Source organism: Sorex fumeus, unplaced genomic scaffold (genome assembly GCF_029834395.1).
Source record: "Sorex fumeus unplaced genomic scaffold, SorFum_2.1 ptg000123l, whole genome shotgun sequence".
NCBI lineage: Eukaryota > Metazoa > Chordata > Mammalia > Eulipotyphla > Soricidae > Sorex > Sorex fumeus.
In genome coordinates this window covers 5,153,339-5,177,208 of record NW_026606180.1, presented here as the reverse complement: position 1 = coordinate 5,177,208, position 23,870 = coordinate 5,153,339, and the positions used below count along the sequence as shown (strand labels likewise).

The window sequence follows — 23,870 nt, the reverse complement described above, 5'->3', positions numbered from 1 at the left end:
GGGGACTCAGTGACCCCAGGCTGTGCCAAGGCCCTGACAGGTCCTGCAGAGAAACACGACCCGCTCTAGCATCTCCTCGAAGTGGCTGAGATGCGCGGGCGGTGGGGTTCCACGGCCAGCACCTCTGCTGTGACCCCCCTAACGAGGGCTTTGTCGTTTTGGGTTTTTGTTTTGTTTTGGTTTGGGGTTTTTTTTGCCTGCTGAGAATTGAGCCCAGTTTTTCCGCCTTCTGGAATGTTTTCTACCATACCCCCAGCCCCACCTAAACAATTTTTTCTAACTTCAAAAGTTTTCAGGGACCAGAGAGACAGTGCAGTGGGCTGAGCCCTTGTCTCCCTGACCACAGAGCCAGGGGTAGTTCCTCAGTCTTGGTGAGTGTGACCACCCCCCCAAAAAAATACCCAAATAAATAAATTCAAACATTTTCCACCATTAAACCCTTTCTTTACACCTTAACACGGTGTAAAATAGCAATGTTCTATAAGACAGTGTAGGGGCTGGAGCGATAGCACAGCAGTTAGGGTGTTTGCCTTGCACGCGGCCGACCCGGGTTCAATTCCCAGCATCCCATATGGTCCCCCGAGCACAGCCAGGAGTAATTCCTGAGTGTAGAGTCAGGAGTAACACCTGTGTATTGCTGGGTCACTGTCACTGTCCTCCTGTTGTTCATCGATTTGCTCAAGCGGGCCCAGTAACGTCTCCATTGGAGACTTTGTTGTTACTGTGTCTGGCATATCGAATACGTCATGGGGAGCTTGCCAGGCTCTGCCGTGCGGGCAAGATACTCTCGGTAGCTTGCCGGGCTCTCCGAGAGGGGCGGAGGAATCGAACTCGGGGTCGGCCGTGTTGGCTGCGTGCAAGGCAAACGCCCTACCGCTGTGCTATCGCTCCTGTGACCTAAAAAAAAAAAAGCAAAACAAACAAACAAACAAACAAAAAACCAATAAGACAGTGTAAAGCTCTGTAGAAACCAGCAGCAGAGAGGTCTGTGAGCACTGAGCACTCCAGGCCCCCAGCCCACCCTGGCCGTCCGAGTCTAGTGCTGCCGGGACAGGAGAGACAGGCCTACTTCCTTCCTGCTGGAGTGCACGCCCAGTCCAGGGAGATGTGGACGTGTGCTAAGCCCCCTCAGACCCAGCAAGGAAGCTGTGAGCCCTCGCGCCTTCCCCCTCAGCTGAGTCTCAGGTGGCCCCAGGGTCTGGACTCTGGAAGGGACGCCAAGGACCCTCATTTCCCACCAACAGCTCTTCTCCCCAGCTGCCAGCCCAGGGGCTGGGGTGCAGTCAGACACCTGCACCCCAGGGGCTGGGGGGGGTGCGTGATCAGGGCAGACAGCCCCTTGAAGGGTGCTCCCAGGCACCCCTGTGCGCTACAAACTTCATCATGGGGACGGCGGGGGGGGGGGGGGGGGAAGTAGTTCGAGTGCTATCCCCACCCCCAACGTCTGTGAGACCATGAGTTCGATCCCAGGTACTGCACGTGCCTCCACCCCCGTGAGCAAGTAAAGGCTCATCCCAGCCCAGGCTGTGTGGGGGTGCCCTCCTCCTGCCTCTCTCTAAAGGCGCTCTGCAAGGAGGGGCCGAGAGAGCAAAGGAGAAGGGGGGCTGCCAACTCCCCCCTCCCCAGAGTGGGTCTGTCAGCTTCCAGATGCCAGGGCACCCCCACCAGCCAGCCCGCCCCCACGGGCAGGAAGCGAGGCCCCTGATGGCTCCCGGCAGTCATTGGCAAAGGCTCCACATGGGAGCTGCCAGGAGCTCAGGCACCCTGGCCCAAGACTTAGGGATGCAAACTCTCCGGGTGAGCTGGTCAGAACGATGCCTCCGGGCCCGCTGAGAGGAGCGGGGTGCGTCAAGCCCCCCCAAACAGCACAACAGCCCATAACCATGAGCTACGCAGACACAGCACCAGCTCTGCACCACCATTAGCAGGAGGGGCTTACATCTGTCCTCTGCACAGTGCTCCCAGTGGGGCTCTACTGTGCCCATTTCTCAGGTGAGAGAGCTGAGGCCCAGCAAGTTTAGAGAAGCTGCACAGCATTGGGCAGAGGTAGGTGTGGGACAGCACTGGACAGCCTCCCCAGACTGGGCAGCTCCTTGGACACGGCCCGTTATTGCCCTCCCGGCTCCTGCTGTGCATATGTTGATCGATCCTTGTATGCACGTAATGCAAATGGACATTGAATAATTTAGCAGAGTTAACCGTGCTGAAATGTTCACAGGGCTTTTCTCTTTCAATTAGCTGCCCGGAGGATGGAGGCCAGGCCTGGGCGGAGGCTCTCCGGGCAGGGCCCTGCTCCTGCCAGGGATGGGGCCCCACCCCGAGGGGCTCCTGCCAACCCGGCTGAGGAAATCAGCCCTGCCTCCTGGGCCCTCTGAGGGCAGACGCCCCGTGCTCCCACAGCCCCGCTGCCAGTGAGGTGGCTTCCCAGGAGCTCTCTGTGTCTGAGGCCAGCCTCCACAATCAGCTCCACTGGAATCGTGCTGTGCCCTCGCCCGAGTAGCTGGCCTGGCCTTGGTGCCCTCCGGAGCCCTGGACGGGCAACGCCTCAGTGTGTCCACCTGGACTCAGCCCTCAGGGTGTTAGACCTCCGGTCAAGCTCCTGCCCTCCGCTCCTGCTCTCCCAACTCTCCAAAGGGCACTGTCATTCCCGTCTTGTAGGGTCAGAGCCATCGTCCAGCGGGGAGGGCACTTGCTTTGCACACAGCTGACCCAAGTCCAATCCAGGCATCCCATATGGTCTCCAAACCTCAGCAGGAGTGATCACTGAGTGCAGAGTCAGGAATTAGACACCTGAGTACTGCCAGGTGTGCCCCTCTATCACCACCAAAACAACAGCAACAACAACAACAACACAACAGTATGGAGCTGGAGAAAGAGCAGAGAGGGTGAGACCTTGCATGTGGCCACCTGTGTTCATCCCCCAGCACCCATGTGCCTGAGCACAGCCGGTGTGACCCCAAAGCGAAACAGAAATGCAAACCTTGGCGCCTGAAATGATGTTTTAAAGGTGGGGGGAGGGGCACTCCCAGTCACTGCCTAAGTGCCATCAATTCACTGATCCCTTCGGTGACGGTTCCTACACACCTCTGCCCTGTGGGTCCAGCACACACGGCGCCACAGCTTGGTTCTCCAACACACGTCGCGTTTTCTCACCAGAGGCAAACTCCAATTCAATGACCTCCCCTCTGGCTGCAAGACTGTCTCCCGAACCTGTGCATTCTCCGACACATGCATGCATCAGTCCCGGCTGGGGCTCGGGGTCCAGCCTGCTCTCCTGGCAGGGCCTGTGGCTTCTGCAGAGTTGGCACCTTGGCAGTGGCAGTCCCTGCAGGGAACCCCACAGCTGGGCACAGGCTGCTCCTAGAACCTTCACACAGAGTCCTCTGGGACGCCAGGGCATCAGGGAGCCCTGTTAAAGACTCAGAACTGAGTTGTTGTTGAGGAAGGGGAAGTTGTTGTTGGGGAAGTTGTTGAGGACTTTGTCCTGGTCTCTCTGGGCACCTCCCCGAGGGCCTCCATACTGGGCTTGGGACTGTTCCCAGAGGAAGGGGGCCTCTGCGTGGGGTCTGTGCTCTGCCCAGAGAGCAGGACGCTGCAGCCCTCGTCACCCAGAGCGACTTGGGCTGGAGGCAGGTAGCACGGAGACCTCATTTTGCCAATGGAGAGAGAGGTTCAGAGAGGCCAGATCACTGGCCCATGGCCACACGGTCAATTGGGAGCCACATCACCCCACCTCCCGGGCCTCTGACAACTGTCCCTCAGATGGCCACTGACAGCCTCGGCTCAGCCCGGTCCAACCCGGGGTCCTGCCTCTCTGTCAGAGCTGCCGGTGTCCCCTCCCTGCCGAAGGCTTTGTTACGAGACCCACCAGGGAGCAAATCCTGAACACTGAGCCCCAGGCAGCGGCTGCTCCGGCCCGGCACCTCTTGCGGGCTACTGGCCAGGGCAGGGTTCTGGGGCCCCAGGAAGGGGTCCTCAAGGTGGACAGAACTGAGGGGATGAGACGGCCCTCACCCTTCCCTACTGCTGGTGTCCGGGCGGCTCGTAACAGTTCCAGCTTCCCAGGCGCAGCGGGAGGGAGGGAGCCCACCCCAGGGTGCCCGAGGCCACCCGAGAGCAGCACACGAGGGGCAGGAGGAAGACAGGCCCCCGGCAGGCACCCACAGAGCAGAGCCTGGGCCGGTCCTGAGCAGGGGGTGGGGCAGAGCACCCGAAGGCCCCACCAGCAGGAGGGATAGGGGTGATGGCAGGTACCTGGCCCCGGGGCAAGGCCGAGTGTCCGCCCCTCGCTCTGCTGTCCGGTGTAGGGGTGAAGCAGGGCCCTCTCTGTGATCCCTGCCAAGCCTGCCTCCTCACGCCCTGGCTGAGGCCTGGATGTCAGCCAGCAGGGCAGAGAGGACGAGGGCTGGAGGCACTTGGTCTGGGCCGGCCTGGGCATCTGGGGACCCTCGGCACTCAGGACAGTACCAGGCCGACATGTGGAACCCTTTCTGACCTAACCTGCAGGGCCACTTGGAAGCTCCAGCCTGGCTTCGCCTGATTCAAGCCCCATTTTGTCACCTAAGCAGAGTCTTACAGTCTTACAGTCTAAGACAGGCTTCCTCCAGGCCCCTGGCATCTGTGAGAACGCGCCAGGTAAACTGTGAAGGTCTGCACCCATCGGGTCTCGTGTCAGTAGGTGCCAAAAGATTCCAACATGGCTGCAAAAAGTGAACATTGGAAGTTAAGACACAGGCCTTAATGCAGCCATTAAGCCAGTGGCTATAAATTAAAATGATAAAATTCATTGTGGTTGGGCCGTGTGGGAGGCTGGCTGAAACTTCCACCGCACGACGCCGGCAGAGCGAAATGAGAGCCATAAAGCTGTTCCTGTCCGGTGACCTATTAGGCAATCTCACTTTGGGGAACAGGCCCCAAGGAAATCATTTCAAAGGAAAAGTAATTCACATCAGGATATTCACGGCAGAACTGCTTAGAAGAAGAGGACCCTGGCACCCGTCCAAAGGCCAGTGTGGAGAAGGGTGGCGGCCTTGCGTGGCGGCGAGGGGACCCCAGAGCCGTGGGAATGACAGCGAGTGCCCGGTCGATACAGGGAGACGTGTGTCGGAGATGAAGCATCTGAGAAGGCAGAGCCGACCGCTGTTTATTGCCATGTAAAAACATATCGACAGCCATGGGCAGGGGCTGTGGAATGAACGGTTAACGCCTGACAGTCACTGGGCGGCTTCTCCCCTGATGAAGTTGTTTAAGTGGATACTAATAACAATAACAACTCTGAAAGCGAAATCAATCCTGTCCTCGGAGAGCGCGTGCAGTCCGTCCCTCAGGATGGAAGGGCAGGGGAGGACAGTGTTTGGCGGGGCGAAGGGTTGACGCCACCAGGCAGCTGTGACGCCCCCCACCCAGGCCACCGCGGGCCCCGGGCTGCCCCACCCTGAGGTGGAGTGGCCTGAAGGGAGCCCCATCCGACTGCTGCAGCCTGCCCGTGTGGCTGTGGCTCCCCTCACCCCCGGGGGGGTGGGGGAGCAGTTGGCGAGCAGAGCAGAGAGCCAGGAGCCGGGGGTTCAAGCCCTGGTGTTGCCACGTGTTCTGCGGCAGTCGGGATGTCACTGGTCCTGTGACTGCACGGGAGGAGGACCCGCATGAGAGGACTCGAGGCACCTGGCTGGTGAGAGCCCTTACGTGACACAGACCCCAGCGCTGCCTACAAACAGGAAGCCTCTCATGTGATTGCTGGTGCCACCCAGGTCCTGGGCAAGGGGGAGGAACAGGAGCAAAGAGCAGAGCCCAGAGGAAGGCTCAGGCCCTTGACCGCGGGAGGGCGGCCCTTCCTGCCCCCACCGGCTGGCAGGGCCAGAGAGTGGAGGTGCCCCCACCCCGCCCCTGCAGGGAGCCGCCCGGCTCACCCTCCACAGCCGGCAGCCAGAGAAGTCTTCCCAGTAGGCAGAGCTGCCCCACTGTGAGTGGTCTCCAGGCCCTGGGGGCCCCCCACCTCTCTCGGGCCGCTGAGCGTCACTGGAGCGTAGCTCCTGATCACTGGGCCACCTCCCCAGGAGTGACCCCCTACAGACCGACCGAAGCAGGCCGAGAGATCGGAGGGGGATTAAGGAACACGCCTGGCCTGCAGCCAGCCCTGTTCGATCCCAGCACCACGGGTGTCCCTGCCCGGGAGGCCCAAACCATCACTCCAAGCACCACCAGGCGTGGCCCAGGCAACTACTGGCACTGCAGCAGCCAAGCTGCACCGGGTCCTCGAACCCACTGGCCCAGTCCGAGCTCCCCTTGGGAGGCCCAAAGCCAAGAACCCCAATTGTCCCTCCCGTAGCACCCAGAGCCAAAGTCAGACCTGTCCCCTGCTTAGTCAGGCTCTCCACTTGCCCTTTCCCGTCTGGCAGTGCTGATCTCCAAGGAGTCTGATCCCACGCTCCAGGGCCTTTGCACAGCCCCTTCTGCTAATGGTTCTGCTCCAGTGCCCAGATCTCCCTCCCTCAGCCTCCCTCACTGCCTTCAGCTCGGTCCCAGAGGCCCGTCCGGACCCCACCTGCCACCTCCATGGCTCTCAGTTCCTCTGGACTCTGCACACCCTAGGAGCACTCCGCCACATCTGCATATTAAACAGTCACTTGCTCGTTCTCTCTGCATCCCTTTCTTTTTTTTTTTAATTTATTTTTTATTAGTGAAACACCATGAGGTACAGTTGTAGATTTACAAGTTTTTGTGCTTGGGTTTCGGTCATACCATGATCAAATACCCATCCCTTCATCAGTGCCCATTTTCCACCACCATGGATCCCAGTATCCCTCCCCCCATCCCCCCATCCCCCCCTGCCACTGTGGCAGGGCATTCCCTTTTGTCTGCATCCCTTTCTGAAGACGAACACCCCGAAGGGAAAGCATGTTAGGTTCCCCGAACGGATATGAAAATCATTTTGTTTCTTTAAGATTCAGGAAACAGAAAGTTTCGGAACATATTATTTTCCTTAGGATCAGGTGTATTAATAAACCAGGAATTACAGTATCTGGCCTTCCTGCGTAAGTATTCTCATAATTTTTGTCCCTTCATCTCGGAAGGGGTTCTCTCCTTTTTTTTAGGCAAAAATGTTAGAAGCCACATAAGTGGCCTGCACTGTGGGCTCTGATTATAATGCTGAGCCGCTGAGCGGTAAATGACTTCAAACCCAGTGGGTTCCGGGAGGAAGCGGAAGGTCTGCGGGCCCAGGTCAGTCACAGGGAGGACACAAGTCAGGAGTGGGGGGGAGGGGCCGCAGCAGGGAGGGGCAAGTGGGGTGGGCAGAGGGGGTGACAGGGAAGGGCCCCAGAAAGCCTGGAGCAACTGAGGCAGGCTCCGGTTACAGGGACTCAGGGAGGTGGGGGGGGGGGGGGCTGGACTTCTGCCCCTCCTCCAGGTCCAGGGCTTCCTGGGCAGGGCCTGGGGGTGGGGAGCACTCCAGCACCGCTCCTGCTCCTCCTCCAACCCTTCCTCTCTGAGCCTGGCTGGCGGTGGCAGCAGTGGGACTCGAACCCCAGCCTGTCCCAAGAGCCCCACTCCTCTCCTGGAGAGTGGAGCCCCGCCCCACGCCCAGGGCCGATTACTCATCGGGCTTCGATATATTTAGTCGCTTGCTTCTGAAATTAGACCCCGTGGTGTCATGGAACCTGCGTGAGGCAGCGGCTGACCGGAGCTCCGGCTGACACCTCGCACCGCAGTGTGAAGCGCCTGCTGGGGGGGGGGGGGGCGCTGACGCACGCAAGGGAAGGAGGGTCCACGCTGGAGGGCCAGGCTGACCCTCCCCAGAACCACAGCACCACTTCTGGGGAGGCCTGGGCCGAGGGAATGGGCCTGACAGGCCCCCCACCCCCAACACACACTCCTGGGACCCTGTCACTGCCCCCTCCCATGGGAGGGAGAAGCACTTCCGAGCAGGAGCAGAGAGAGGGTGCAAGGCGGGGTGGAGGGAGCGGGGAAACTGAGGCACACAGCCTGCCTGGGCGCTGTGAGGGCTGTGGGGAAGGTGCCCAGCAGACAGTCGTGACGGACAAGCGCGACCCAGGCACAAAAGGGAGTTTGCTCAGGCCGGTAGCCAAGCCCCGGCGCCGTCTGGGGAGGCGCGCTGGGCCACGGGGAGGGGCCACCACACAGGCGCTGTCCCGTCCCGCTCTGAGTCTGAGCCAGGGGCGGGCTGGGGAACCCCCACACCCGCAGCCCAGCTGGAGCCACTGTGTCCAGGCACCGGCCCAGCCCCCCACCCTGGCACCGGCACAGTGGGTGAGCGCACGCCTGGCGCAGGGCCCGGTGCCCGGGAAGAGAGGCTCCGAGCGGGTGGCTTTGTGCTGAGCAAAATCCAAATCCACAACTGGGCTCTCCTGCCAGCCCACCCCTGCCTCCCCCCGCCCCCCAGCAACTACAGGAACACCAGCTGCCACCCTGGCTGGCATGGGGGCAGAGGGGCCCAAGCCCAGGCCCAGCTCTGGCAAGCCCAGGGTGTGCCCCCTCCCCACGCCAGCCCCCTTCCTGCTTGGAATAAATTGGAATACAAATCAGAGGGAACCGCTTTCCTCTGTTTGAACAAATTGCTATGGATTCCTCCCTGTCTCAGGTCAGGGCTCGCGATGGGGGATATTTTCACTCTCCGACTGCTAATAGACTCAGGAGAAGCTGCTGGGTCGATGGAGACCGGGAAAATTAGCCAGGAGCTCTCGGCCAGCCCGGGCCTGCCCCTGGCCCCCACTCCAGGTCTCCAGGAGGGAGCGGGGCAGTTAGGCCCAGGCTGGCCAAACTCGGTGCTGGGTGCCTGTTCCAGGCTCCGTGAGGAGTCCAGCCAGCCCAGGGCGACTAGAGGCTCCCGGGAGATGGGAGGATGGAGACCCAAAGAAGCCCCCGAATTGCTGTGCAGGGCCCCTCACATATCTGCACAGCCCCCAAATATAGGCCTGTTCTGGTTGGTTGTGCTTTTGTTGTTGTTGGGGTCACACCTAGCAGCTCTCAGGGCTGACTCCTGGCTCTTACTCCTGGTGGGGCTCAGGGGGCCCTAGAGGGCTCTTAGATAAACCCAGGTGGGCCTTGTGCAAGGCCAGTGCCCTACCTGTGCTCTCGCCCAACCCCTGTTGTACACAGCATGTACACACACACAGGCTCACACATGTTTACACGGCACCAAAGTACAGAGAGTGCACACATGGGCAGAGAGAACACACCCAGGCAGAGAGAGCACACACAGGCAGAGAGAGCACAGGTAGAGAGAGCACAGGCAGAGAGAGCACAGGCAGAGAGAGCACAGGCAGAGAGAGCACGCACAGCCAGACAGAACACACACTGGTAGAGAACACAGAGAGAGAGAACGGTGTGTGCTTGGCCCCTGAGGATGGACCTCAGGCTGTGAATCTGCACACACACACACACACACACACACACGCACGCACGCACTCACGCGCACATTCCCGAAGCCGGGGCCTTCAAGGAGCGGCTCCCCAGCTGCCCCGCAGGACTGAGTGAGGGGAAGCGGAGCTGAGGGGACTGGGAGTCTGCGCTCAGGCCCTCCAGGGACCCTTCAGTACCAGCTCCCCAGGCAAGGCCCGAGGCTGCTGCGGCCAGGGGCAGCAGACACCTGGCCATCTGGGGAAGCTGGCCAAGGCAGAGTGGAGGAGCATGCTCCGAAGGCCCACCGGGAGTGGGACAGAATGGAGGTCCTGTCCTGGCCCCAGCAGGCCCACTGCACGCGCCCACAGTAGCAGCCAGCCCAGGGCTGAGCCGAGCGTTAATGAGGAGAGAGGGCCTGTCTGCCACACACCAGCGTCCCAGCTCGGTGACCCTCGGGCACTGCTGTCTGGCTCTGAAGCCTGCCTGCGGGCAGCCGACCTCTGACCTTACGCAAGGCCCAGCCGGCTTCCCCATTTGCTGTGGCCTGAGGGCTTCCCGGGCCTCTCCAAGCCTCGGGTTTTTCTTTTGAAGAGATGTTAGCTTTGCCGGGAGATCCCTCCTGGCTCCACACGCCTGTGATTCCGTCTTTGTCTTGCCCTGCTGTCCCCGCAGAGGCACTGGTAATAACTGATACACTGTCCAACTGTAGGGGGGTGGTCCCCAACCCCTTCCTTTAGGAGACCCTCAGCCCTGGGGGAGGTCGCAGGGGGTTGGAGTGCTGAGTTGCAGTGGGTTGGGCAGGTCATGTCACAGCCACCAGGGAGTCAAGGCAGGGCGGGGATGCTCACAGCAGGACCGTGGTACAGGGGGAGGTGTGGTTCCTGGTGAGGGCAGCACCTGATGCCTCTGCGCCTGGCCACCTCCAGCGCGCCCAGCGGGGGGCCAGCAGTCCTGCTGCTCATGACAGGACAGGGTTCCCCCCACCCCGGGACCCCAGGGCCTCTCCTCCTTCAGGGGAAGCCCGGCTCTGAGAGGAAGGGCCAGGGCGAAAACTGATGTGTTGGGGTGCTGGCCGCAGCAGCAGGGAGGGGAATGAGCAGCCTGCAGGTCTGGGGACGGCAGGGAGACTTCTCGGATGGAATCAGGGTCTGTACATGCAGCCCAGAAGCCAACCCGAAGAACAAAGAGCTCAGCCAAAGGGGCGGGCGGCGGGATCGGAAAAGCCAGGCCAGGGCTGGGGCCACCACCGCTGCCTGTTGGGCGCAACACCGCAGGGCTGTTGGGGCTTCGTCCGCCCTCTCGCTCAGCCGCACCTGCTCCTCCCTGCCCCAGGCTCTCCGCGGCTCCGGCTCCGGCTTTCTGTTGCGCCCTGGGCAATGCGTCGGGGAGGGAAGCGCCCAGAGTGGCTGAGCTAATGATGGGAGAGGCCGGATGGGCACACCCTGCTCCTCCTCTGCGGGGGCCACCCCCGGCACACAGAGACCCCTGGTGGGGCAGGAACATCACCTTTCAGAGACAAGTCTGTTGATTCCCTTGGCTTCTGTCTCGGCCCGTTTCCTCCCGTGCGTGCGCAGCTCACTCCCAAGAGAAGCTGCCTGTACCCAGCTGCCGTCGGCATCTGCGGCTAGGCAGCCAAGGGCAGCAGCCCAAACCCGGTCAGAGCGCCACGGCGGCGACTGTGAAGTCACTCACATGCTCGTGCTCCAGTGCCCAACACACACACACACACACACACACACACACACACACACACACACACACACGACTCCCGATACCCTGCCATTCTCCTTGACCTTTGCCCGTCACAGCCCTCCAACCTCCTCGCCTATGTCCAGTTGATTCAAGACCCAAATCATCTGATCCACCAGCAGGAAACGACTTGCGGGACACCAGGCGCGCCTTCCAGACAGAGGCAGCGGCCGAGACTGCCCCGGAGCTCATGTCAGTGGTCTGAGGTGGGACTGGACAGTAGACACAATCCTCACCCCCACCCCCACCACCACCCTGCAGGGTTCCCAGCACTGCCAGGAAGCCCCCCCACGGCATCCAGCCACGGGCACTGCATCCAGAGCTGTCAGGATGCAGTGAGGCTCCAGGGTGGAGGTGGTGGGAGAAAGACGGAGCTCACAGACTTAACTGCCCGCCTCGTTCTTCATGTCTCTTTTGGAGACGAGCAAACATGCCTGTCTTAAAACTTCTTTTTGCTGTTCTTTATTTTATTTTGGCCCGGGGGTCTCTGCTGATGGCTATCCTGGCTTTGTGTTCAAGGGACCGCAGCTGGCTGTGCCTGGAGCGCCATGCGCCGTGCAGGGACTCGAACCGTTGCCGCTGCAGCAGCTGCACACACAGCGAGTGCCTTGGCACTGTGCCATCTCTGTGGGCCTCCGAATCTTAAGGTCAAGACTCAGAGAGCCACGGAGAGGGTCAGGCCCAGCTTAAAGGCCTCAGCTCCTAATCGTCCCGGTAAGAAACCGCTGTAGCAAGTTGAAATAAGGATAGATGGGAAGAACTTGTCAGCACGGAGGCCCAAGACAGCACAGATCTTGCTCTCCCGTGGTATCGGCGTGCCGAGGGGAGGACTTAGTCCGTACCTTCCAGCACTGGCCCACAGGCCTCTGCTTGCCTGCTGGGATGCAGTGACCCCTTCTCCTCTCAGGCCCTCGGATACCTCTCACTGAGCTGCCCCGGGAGGGTCCACAGGGCTCTGCAGTGCGTGGACTTAAAGAGCTGTTAGCCTGTGGACAGAGGAACCGGCAGCCATGGGCCAGCTCGGGTGCAGGAGAGAGGGTTCAGGGGAGAGCGCAGTTGAGTCCCAGCACCCCAGGGGCGACCCGAGCACTGCCAGCTGGCCCGCAAACCAACCAATGAACCAACTCCTGGAAGTGTGACGGGGGTGGGGATGGGGGACTTGATGGGGCAGAGGGTGGGACTGCAGAGGGATGCAGGGCCCCTAAAGGACGTGTGGGGCCCCAAGGAAGCCTCTTCCCGTCTACTCTCCTCGAAGCTCCCCCTGGCCTTGCTCAGAGCAGTCAGCGCCTCCGTCCACTGAGCCGGGCTGCAAGCCCAGTGTCCACGTCTGTCTAAATCCAGTCTCCTTTCGAGAAATGCCAGCTGCCCCCGAGGACACTGCCTGCCCACCAGAATCCTTCCCCTCTTCCTAGCGGAACCTTGGTTTTCTTTTTTTTTACTTTTTGGGTCACACCTGGAAGTGCACAGGGGTTCCTCTTGGCTCTGCACTCAGGAATCACCCCTGGCAGTGCTCAGGAGACCATGAGGGATGCTGGGAATCGAACCCAGGTCGGCCGCGTGCAAGGCAAACGCCCCACCCTCTATGCTATTGCTCTAGCCCCACGAACTCTGATTTTCTTAGGAGAGAACGGGGTCACAGCCTGCTTCCCAACCTATCTGAGGGTGCTGAACCCCTAGAGGGGCGCTGCTAGGCCCAGCCCTCCTGAGACACTCTTCTTCACTCTTCCCTGGCCCGGCCTTGGAGGCTGAGCCCGGCAGCCCGTGGTGACCCTGAGGCAGGTGCTCTGAGGTCAGGCTCCCCAGGCCTGCTCCAATCCCCCCTGGCACCCCCCCCTCCTGTTCCCACTCTCGACATTTGGAGTTAATTGCTCTGATGTGTGACCGAGGCTTCGGGATTTTAAACACCCTGCAGGCAGTCCTGACACTCAGCCAAGTGTGGAGGCGCGGCTGGAGGCAGAGCCAGGAGCCAGGGGCGGGCGTTGGTCTGCGGCAGCGCGGCCCCTCTGAGCTCTGGGGACGTGCAGGCTTCTAGCCCACCCGGACCACACTCAGCCACCGACTCACCCTCTGAGGCACAGACCGCCCTGGGCCCCTGGCACCGACCAGTGGGCAGGCCGGGGAGAGGCCCGGCAGCTGGGCCCTTGCCGTGCTGCGTGACACTTCGCTTCTGACCACTGGCTCCCCGAGCACCAAACCGGGAGTAGCCCCTGAGCACCACCAGGAAGACAGTCAAACCAAAGCCCGACTCCCTGACTGGCTCGCTGAAGGGCCTGGGGCCTGTCCTGGGAAATGAGGCAACTGCGATTCCCGCCCCTGGGGCCCCCGGCACGGACGCACCCACACCGTCCAGGCTCCCAGTCAGTGAGCAGGAGTGAAGGCTGGAGTGACTGACAGCGACAGGCCCATGGCCCAGGCCTGAAATTCTGATTTTATTCTAGACCAGCAGGGGCAACAACAGACAAAGAGCTGGTGTTCCTGAAAGCGCAGAAGGGGCCTGGCGTGACCGTGCAGACAGCACTCCTGAGCTCTCCGTTTCTCAGGGTCCGGCTCCCCGAGTCCATGGCTGGGAGCCGGGTGGGGGGGGGGGCATCTCCCAACCCCTAACCCGACCTCCCAGTTCCACAGTGAAGGGAGAAATTTTCCCTGTCCATAACATTTTTTAAAACCATGTCAAGGGGCTGGAGCAATAGCACAGCGGGTAGAGAGTTTGCCTTGCACACAGCCGACCCGGGTTCAATCCCCAGCATCCCATAGGGTCCCCCAAGCACCGCCAGGAGTGATTCCTGAGTGCAGAGCCAGGAATGACCCCTGAGCATCACTGGGTGTGATCCCCCCCCCCCAAATAAGTAAATAAATAAATAGATAAAATTAAAAAAAAATAGGGCGTTTGCCTTGCATGCAGTCAACATGGCCGACCCGGGTTCAATTCCTCCGCCCCTCTCGGAGAGCCCGGCAAGCTACCGAGAGTATTCGATATGCCAGACACAGTAACAACAAAGTCTCCAATGGAGACGTTACTGGGCCCGCTCGAGCAAATCGATGAACAACGGGAGGGCCTTTACCTTTACCTTAAAAAAAAAAATGTTGATGTATTTTTTTAAGAAAAGACCCAGGGTCCAGATGAGCTGGGCGGAAAGGAAGCATGAGTGATGTCCTAGAAAACCCAGAAATACCCTGAAAACCCCCGGGCAGGAGACATCTGTCTCGCTGGGAGGCGTTTCTCCACCAGCTGTGCCGGGACTCAACTGGCGCCTCTTCCCGCCACAGCTGCCCGGTGCCACCTGCCGAGTGTCTGATGCCCAGGCTGGGGCAAAGCCAGGCAGCTGTGGGTGAAAAATTCTCCAGGTGGTTCTTCCATGCGCTGGGGCTGAGAGCTGTTCCTCTCCTGGCTGCCTCCAAGCCTCCAGAGACTCCAAGTCGGCTGGGTGGGCGGGCATCCCTGACCTGAGACTGAGCCCTGCGTGGAGCCCACCCCCCGCCCCCAGCGACCACGCCCCTCGGTGCACCCAGCTACCTGGGCAGAAGGCCAAGCTCTGGCCAGTGGGCGCTCCTGACCCTGCAAGCTGCTTCCACAGACATGCTTGGGGACCCACATCTGCCCCTGGGCAGTCCCCCACAGCTGGCCTTGGAATGGTGTGGGCGTGCCTGACCCAGACTCCAGCTCAGGAAACTGAGGCCGGAGAGGCAAGGCTACTGGGGAGGGTCCCTCCAAGGCAGCCAGCTGCCCATCTGCTGTCCAGCCCACCCAGCCATTAGCGTCTCATCCTCTGATGAACCGCAGCCTTCCTGGAGCCCATGGGAAATGCAGACGCTCAGCCAAGTCTGGGACCTGACGGATCCAGATCCGAGTCTTCAAAAAGTCCCTGAGAGGCTGGAGCGATAGCACAGTGGGGAGGGCATCTGCCTTGCATGCGGCCGACCCGGGTTCGATTCCCAGCATCCCATATGGTCCCCTGAGCACCACCAGGAGTAATTCCTGAGTGCATGAGCCAGGAGTAACCCTGTTGCATCGTCGGGTGTGACCCAAAAAGCAAAAAAAAAAAAAAAATCCCCGAGTCCCACCTGGAGCCGGACAAGCACTACTCTGCAGTGCCAGCCGCCCACCTCTCAGTTCCCCGGCCTCCTCAATCACACCGCAGCCTCCTCCATGACACCCACTGTCTCCCTCCCAGCCCCCAGCCCACAGGCACTCTCTCAGCCCAGTCTCCTGCTCTCTCTCCCCTGGCACAGCTCAGCTCAGGCTTTCTGCCACACTGATCTGTTCCTGTGGGCACAGCTGCCTCTTCTTTGGGGGGTCGTACTTGGCAGCGCTCCTGGGGGGGGGTCTTGGTGACTATGGGATGCCAGGGACGAAACCCAGGACTTCCACATGCACCAGCCCACTTAGCTGCCTCCTCTAAGCAGTACATCCGAGGGGCTGGAGTGACAGCACAGCAGAGAGGGCACTTGCTTTGCATGCAGCTGACCTGGGTTCGATCCCCAGCATCCCAGAGGGTCCCCCGAGCACCACCAGGAGTGATCACTCACTGACCACAGAGCCAGAAGTAAGCCCTGAGCACTGCCAGGGCCCAAAACATCAATCAACCCATCAATAAATAAATAGTACACCTGAGCCCCAACTCTCACTCCCACCCGCCCTCTCCACGGTCCCAGCCATCCAGTGCCAGAATCCCACGAGGTCCAAACAGTGCTGGTTCCTGAGCGAAGCCACTTCTGGTGGCTGTGCTGGGTACAGCTCCCACAGCCACCTACTTCTCACATGCGCAGCAGGAGGGTCACACGTGCCCGTGGCTGCCACCCACGGCAGAGAGAGTGGATGGAAGTTTCTGGGGACTTCCTCCCAGTGTGGGCTGGAACAGGGGTCAGAACTCGGCCTCACCCGGAAGTCCAGGATCTTAACTCTCCCTCTGCTGCCGCACGTCTGCCTCCCTGGGAGCTCCGTCCCCCACACTGACCGTCCCTGTCCTGTCCAGCCCGTGTCTGGCTGAGCCCTTTCGTCAGACTCAGGGCCAGCGACAGCGCAGTCTTCTCGCTCACCTCCGCTCACCTTTGGGTCACTTCCCCACCCCCGAACGCTTCTCACCCACCTCCACACGGCAGTCACAGGGACTCCACTGGGAAGGAGAACGGTCATTTCATGGCCATTCTCTGCTCGATACATTCCCGACACTTCCATGTTCACTCAAATAAAACCTAAAGTCCTTATATTACCTTCCAGGCTGCAACTCTCTAACACACACACACACACACACACACACACACACACACACACCACCACCACCACTCATAATAGACTTTTTATTGTTGTTCAACAGGCTGGCCTACCACAGGGCCTTTGCGCCAGCTCTTCCCCTCCTAGAATATACTTCCTGAAAAGATCTACCAGCCTTCCCTCCGCCCCCTGCAGCTTCATGTTTCTGCTCTAGTGACACCTCCCATGGAACCCCCACTCTCCTTGCTCACCCTAACTTGAACCTGAAACACAGTCTGACACCCTTTAGCTGTCTTATTCTTTTTCATCAGACTGCCCCCATAGGACGGGTTATGCCGTGTTCACCGACTCGCCCACTGCCTGTCCCCCTGCAGCTGACGGTCTGTTACTCTCACCGTCTCTCCTATGCCGTGCCTCTGCTCGCCCTTGGTGGGCGGCCCAGTTCTTGGGCCTCCCCACTCCCAGAGCCACACCCGGGTCGAATCTCACTCCGGCTCCCCAGACAGGCCAGTCCCCCACCTCCTGCCTCCTGCACAATCCACCCATTCTCTGTCACCCAGAGACCTCCAGGCTGGTTCGATGTGCCTTCCTCCCTCACAGCTCCAGGTGTGACCCTCCAGAGCCGCATGCCTGATCCGAAGGGACGACCCTCCCCGAATCGTGGCAGACCGCCCTTGGTCAGGGGTGGCTGAGTCTCCGTGCTCCCCGCTAGAGCCTCCCAACAAGTTCCCATCCCATTTTCCCGCTTCAGACCTCTGCACAGCTTCTCCCTGACTCCCGCCCCCCAACCCCGCCCACGCACAGACTCCTCAACACCCCGGAATTCAGCGAGACCCAGTTCCACAACTTTGACGGAGGATTTGCTCTTTCTTAAGCCCCCGTTTACTCATCAGGAAAATGGGCCAATGAACGACTGTCTCCAGGGCTGTAGTGAGGAGAAGGAAGACAGGCGGATCTGTGAACTCAGCCCAGACGGTAAACATGAGAGCCGCCCGGCCCTGTAATTACGCTGTTGCTGTGCCCTCACTGGCAAACTCTCTCCAGCCCATCTGGGTGACTCACTGCTCCCCCGGCTCCTGGTCCTCTCTCCTTCCTGCCTTCGCATTCCCACTGCCGCTTGTCAAGGTCACGTCAAATGCCGCCTTCCCCCTAAGGTGCTGGGGTTTGCGGCTTCCTCTGGGAAGCCCGTCCCCCCCCCCGTAGCTGCCTTTCCACTTGGATGGGGACATCGGGATCTCCCAGGGGTCCTCTCCTACACGTGAGACCCCTTCCACATCCTCCAGGGCAGGACCTTCACCCCTTCACCCCCATCCCCCTCTCTCTGTGGACACAGGCGGGGCTCCAGGGCGCTGTGGGGTGAGGTGACCTGTGAGGACACCGGCCAAGTCAGAAACCCGCAGGGCCACCACTGACCCGCAAGAGACCTTCAACTGGTCACTTAAATTCCGGGAACCTAGGTTTTCACAACTGTGAGATGGGGACAGTAGAACCTGTCCCCCCCCTCTGGGACCTCTCAAAAGCTACAGGACTTGAAGGAGCTGGTAGACGCAGGGACCCCCACAGCCCCGACCCAGGACTCTCCCTGAAGCTCGCCCCTCGTCATGCACCCTCTTTATTCTGAAGAATCTTCAACACACACACGTGTGGATAGTGCATGAACTTCACTTTCTCTTTCTTTTCCTTTTTGGGTCATACCGGTGATACTCAGGTTCCTCCTGGCTCTGCACTCAAGACTTACTCCTGGTGGTGCATATAGGATGCTGGAAATCGAACCCGGGTCGGCCACGTGCAAGGCAAACGCCCTCCCTGCTGCGCTCTCTATCGCTCCAGCCCCTGAGCTTCACTTTCTTATGTTTTTTTTTTTTGGTAGTCTTTGTTTTTGCAAAATACCCCGTTACTCACAGACTTGGGGAAATGAAAGATTGCAAGGTTTGGAACCAGGAGTCAAGCCTGGGGTTAAGCCCCTGCTGTCCACATCAGCATCTCCGTGCTCGCTGGGGCCGGAGAGGCTCTATGCCAGAAGCAGAGGGGCCCACAGGCGCTTCAGAGGACGGACCCTGCCTTGGGACTGGGGGTTCTTTATGGCGCCTGGAGGATTGGGGTGGGGGGCGGTCTGCACCATCAGAAGGCTCTCCAGGAGCTCCCGTTTCCAGGGAACCGGGGCCACAGGCGCCCAGGAAAGGCACAAAGCTATGCGGCGGCCAAGCCCTCCCCCTGCTGGCCACATCTGGCATGGCAGGGCCACCCCGCGGGCAAGACCCAGGCAGCCAGCACGCGGCAAGCAGCGCCCAGCAGGTCTGGCTGGTCTCAGGTGACCCTCTCTGCCCGTCCAGACTGGCAGGGGCGTGGGGACAGGGGTCTGCAGGGTGAGACGCCCAGGAAAGCTCCAGATCCCGGGGCCCTTGCTGGGGCAGCTTCCGGCTCACATCCGGAGCCCCGTGCACGAGATGACAGGCAGGGGTTGGGAGACAGAACTGGGGTGACAGGGAGGATGCGGGCGGAGGCTTCTCCACGCGCCTGCCTCTGGCTCACTCCTCTCAGGGCCCCCTGCGTCTCCCAGGCAGCGGGAGCCGGGGCTGTGCCACTGGCCGGATTTCCACTCCCGCCTCCAGGTATTGATTTCCTGCATCATTCATTTGCCAGGCCTGGGCGGCTGTGATTAGCTCCCTCCACTCTCCCGACGGAGCCCCCCGCCCGTCCCTCCATGTTCCAGTAAAGCAGAGCTAATACCAGGCGCTAAATGAGGCTTTGCCACCTCGGCCCCAGCAGCTCACAGCCAGGCCAGGCCAATTACAAGTGGGCCCCTGGCCTCTCCCCAACCTGCCCGTCCACGGGAGCTTTCCTGGCCGACACAATCCCCCTACCCCTGCCCTGCAGGGAAGCATAGATTCCCAGCCTCCCTGGAAACAGGTCACCATAGGGGTCCTCACCTAGGGGGGCCTGGGGAGTAGGTATGCACAGCAGACCATGCTGAAAACAACCCCGCCTCAGCCGGCTTCTGCGAGATCCCCTCCCTCTGGGTTTCTAGAGCTGAGAAGGGACAGGGGACCGATATCCTTAGCGACATTCAGAAGGCATGAGCCTCGGTTGGCTCCAGGAGACCACGGTTTTCTCCTCCATGTTCCAGACCCAGAAATGGACAGCCTGCTTCAAGATCTGGGTAGGAACTCAGGTGAACCATCCCTGGAGGGTCCACAACGCCCAAACACACTTCCTGGATTCATTCCTTCTCTGCATCCCTCAGAGGAGGGGAAAAACCTGACTTGGTGATAATTCTGTAAGCTATGTTGCTCTTGTCAAATTATTCAACATCTGTCTTCATGTTCCCACAAAAATTAGCATAGGATAGTAGTTTCTGATGACACCTTTGGTGAAATATTTTGACTTCCACCAGTAAGTTGCAAACAACCTGTCTTAAGGATAATGTCAGTTCCCACTCCTGCATATTAAATAATCCAAGGGCTTGTTGTGTTTTGATAAGGAAACCCACCGACCTGCGGCCCGAAGTCCCGCAGCAGGGGGACGGTTAGGTGGCTGGTCGCGTGCTGTCTGTGACCGCCTGCCCCCTCCGTCACTGCTGCCAGGGAGCAGACCTGCCCCAGAGCAGGACTCAGGGCCAGGAGACTGGGCGGCGGGGAGAGAACAGGGGATTGCCTCCAAATTGACCATCTGGTCCAGCACTCGGCTGCTGTCGCATCTGTGCCCCTAGGAGGAGCGAGGCCACCTGGCCAGACAGAGTGTGTCTGGGGCCCTCCTGGAGAGACAGGCCAGGGACCCCCGAAGGGACGGGACGAAGGGGTGAGGTGAGAGGCGGGCACATGCTGCCACTTGCCCGCCTCCGCCCACAGATCCCCACAGCCGCCTCTCAGGCCCGCTCTCCTTGCAGCTCCTCACCCAGCCCCCACGTCCCCTGCCGGGCCCTGCCCCTGCTGCAGTTCATCAGCCAGAACCCCTCGAGGAGCACTCTGCTAGCTGAGAGCTAGAATATTCGAAGACTACTAAGAAGCATAGCCCAATCCCTCCCCCGCCCCCAGTCCTGGCCCTTCACACACACCGTGAGTTTGTGCCTGTCGCTCCTGGGTGCCAGGCCACCCTCGCTCCTACCCGCCACGGCACTGTGCCCTCCTGGGGGCAGTGAACAGCTGGGGCCAGAAGAGCCGCCTTCCGGGCTGCCTCTCTCCTGAGTCCCAGGCATCCCCTGCCCCTTCCTTGGATCTGCTCAAAGCTCCTCACGTCCAAGGACACCACTGTAGACCCCTTGCGGCGCCCTTCTCTCTCCTGGCTACCGCGCCCCAGCCTTCCCCAGAGCCAAACTCTCTCTGCCAGCCTCCCCGAGCACCCAGCACAGCCCCTTCTGCTCTGGGTGAGAGAGGCAGGAGCCAGCCTGGGAGGGAGGAGGGAGGATCCCAGACATGGAGGTGGGGGTTTGGGGAGGGGGGGGCAGATGAGCCAGAGAATAAATCAGAGGTTCCCACATCAGGACCCTCCTCTTCATCGGCACTTTCCCCACGTGAGACGGGGTGGCTGAAAGGGGTGCAGGAGAGGATGACCAGGAGCCTCCCCGAGGCGCTCAGAGGGAGATGGGAGAGGGTCCCTCTCAGGGGCCCCCGAGATGGGGGTGTTCCTCTCAGGGGCCCCAGGGCAGGGCAGAAAGTGGCCAAGGCCTCAGCCAAGGCCTGACTTTGCCCCCCTCTTAAGGAGGCAGTGAAAGCTTTAAGGAAGAAAGAAGAGAATCCCCCTCACCTCCTGGGGCTTCCCCTCCCCCCAGACCTCTGGGATTGCGCAGCTGAGACCCCCACCACCACCACACACAAACACACACACACACACCAGCTCTCGCAGTTGGTCTGCATGCATTCTTTCACACCCCTCCCCTTCCTGCCTCTGCAAAGGGCCAAGGCAGTAAGCGACACACAAACTAATTAAGAAGCAGAGTTTGGCTGGATGCCTGGGCCGGCCTCCCCCAGGGAATTCAGCCCCAGCCAGCTAGCTGGGCAGGGCCAGGAGCACAGCACCTCCGGACACCCTTCCTTTCCCAGCTCGCCACAGAAGAAAGCATTTAGCTCTGCCCCCGAGGCTGGGCAGAGGGAGACAGCGCCTCTGCCACTACCAGGGAACAGATCAAACTCTCGCCCCGATCGGAAGCAAATAATTAGATCCTCGACCCCCAGGAAGAGTGGAAGGTGATTCCTTCCCGCTCCGCTCATTAAAAAGTGACCCACACCCAATGCCCGGCCTCGGAAAGAACTGCAAGGGAGAGTCCCTGGGAGCGGGGGGCTGTCCCCGGGGTTCTGGGCAAATGCTGCCTGCTCCCTGACCCTTTTCCCGGGAAGCCCGGGAAAGGAAAGGAAGCCCCGGGTGACCGGAGTCCCCGGCTGTGCCAACGAGCCGAACGTGGGGCTGCGAAGCGCCTCTGTGGAGGCTGAGTTTGGACCCGATGGGTGCGGATGGTGTTTGCGTTCCCAGGGCACGGTGGCTCTGTGTGTGTGCGTGTGTGTGTGTGTGTGTGCGTGCGTGCTGGTGCGCACTGATGAAAGGCAGGTGGGCCGAGGGTTTGTGGCCTGGAACCAAGGGCAGGAACGACGGGGTCCTCCGGAGAAGTCCGACAAGGGATGCCTGCGTTTTAGGCGCCCAACCCCGGGACGCGGGCACGGCGCGGACCGCCGAGAAGCGAGCGCCGGCGGCCACCGGCACGGGCTCGGGTCCGCTCGGCTCCGACTCCGCGGGCCGCGGCGGGACGAGGCTTCGGGTCTGCCGGGGTCTCCCGAGCCGGCGCTCGCGGGTCCCCCCGCACGGTCTGGGAAACGGGGTCCGTCTCCCGGCACCTCCGGCTTCCCCGCGGCCCGTCGCTGGGACCCGGCGCCCTCCGCGCCCGAGTCCGAGCCGACGCCCCACCGAACCCGGCGGCGCGCACTTTGCGCCTCTTGCAAAGTTTGGGCGCGGCGCGGGGCGCGGGCGCTTACCGTAGACTCCTTGTGCCCGGCCGTGGACCGGGAGCAGCGCCAGGAGCAGGAGGCAGGTCAGCTCCATCTTCACGGCCCGTGCTTCATCCCGCGAGGCGGCGGGGGGCGCATCCGCCGGGGCCCCGCGGTGCCCCTTGCGTGCCCGCCTTCCCGAGCGGCGACCGCGAGGGCCAGCGCCCCGGCTCCAGGTGCCCGGGGCGGGCTGCGCGGGCTGCGGGCGCCGGGTCCCCGCTGGCGGCGGCGCTCGAGCCCACAGGCCACTGGCCACCGACAAACTTGTCGTCTCCCCGCCCCGGGGATGCCCCTGGGCGGAGCGGGCACGGGAGGCCGCGGCGCGGGGCGGGTCCTGCGGCGGGTGCGGGGGCTCAGAGCGGCGGGCAGACCCGGGCCCCAAGCCCCCCGCCCGGGTCCGCTGCCCGGCGCCCCGCGGGAACCCGAAGGGCAGTTCCCGCCGAGGGGGACCCCAGGACGCGAGGGACGGAGGAAAGTTTGAGTCGCTGGGAAAAACAAGACCAGAAACCCGCGATCTCCGCGCTCTCCCCGCGGCCGGGCTGCGGCGCCGACACCCGGCAGCTCCGCTCCGCCCGGCCGCGCCCGGCCGCTGCTCCCGGCGCCCGCCTGGTGCTCTCCGCGCCCGGCCGGTGCTCTCCTCGCCGGGCTAGTGCTCTCCGCGCCGGGCTAGTGCTCCCGGCGCCCGCCTGGTGCTCTCCTCGCCGGGCTGGTGCTCTCGGCGCCCGCCCGGTGCTCTCCGCGCCCGCCTGGTGCTCTCCGCGCCGGGCTGGTGCTCTCCGCGCCCGCCCGATGCTCTCCGCGCCCGCCTGGTGCCGGTGCTCTCCGCGCGCCGCGCCGCGCCCCAACTTGGGCGTCCGCGCCCCCGCCCGGCGGTCTCTGCCCGCGGGGGGCCCGGGAGGGCGGGGCCGTGCGGGGCTCCGGGCCGCGGGAGCGCCCTGCGCGCTCGGCAACTTGGGCTGCGCGGTGCGGCTCCCCCCGCCCGGAGCTCCTCATCCCGCCCCCCGCCCCCTCCTCCCGCCGCCTCCCTCCTCCTCCTCCTCCTCCTCCTCGCGTCTCCCCGCTCGGTCTCTCGCTCTCCCACCCTTTGTCACTCGCTCTCCTGTTTGATTCCCCTCCAGTTAAAAAAAAGGAGCCAATTAAAGGCAGCCCAGCCCGCCCGGCCCAGCCTCGGTCCAATTTCCTCGCCTCCCCCAGGACCAATTAGAGAAAACAAAACAGGGCCGAGGGAAGCAGGCTGCCGCCCGCTCCTCCCTCTCCTTCCCCCTCTCCCCTCGCCCCTTCTCTCCCCCTCTCCCCCTCTCTCTCTCCCCCCGTCCCCCTCTCCTCTCCTCTCCCCCTCTCCCTCCCTCTTCCTCCCTCCCTTTCTCCCTCTCCCTCTCCCTCTCTCTCCCCCTCCTCCGCCCCTCTCTCTATCCCCCTCTCTATTCCCCTCTCCCTCTCTCTGCCTCTCTCTCTCCTCCTCCCCTCCTCTCCCCGCCCCCCGCAGGAGAAATGTCAGGGAGCCGCGAGGATCCATCTATCCCGAGGACAGCGGCGGAGGGACGCGGTCTCGGCGCGGGCACGCTCGCCCCGTCCGC

The 23,870-nt window shown here is 61.8% G+C and overlaps 1 protein-coding gene across 1 annotated transcript in view; it reads right to left on the bottom strand.

Moving 5' to 3' along the window:
- MDGA1 (MAM domain containing glycosylphosphatidylinositol anchor 1) overlaps positions 1 to 22,946 on the bottom strand; it is a 57,361-nt gene extending 34,415 nt beyond the window's left edge. Inside the window, exon 1 of the mRNA XM_056137293.1 lies at positions 22,282 to 22,946. Coding sequence (XP_055993268.1) covers positions 22,282 to 22,348 — 67 coding nt within the window. The 5' untranslated portion in view covers positions 22,349 to 22,946. The remainder of the gene's footprint in view (positions 1 to 22,281) is intronic.
- Positions 22,947 to 23,870: the final 924 nt, after the last annotated feature.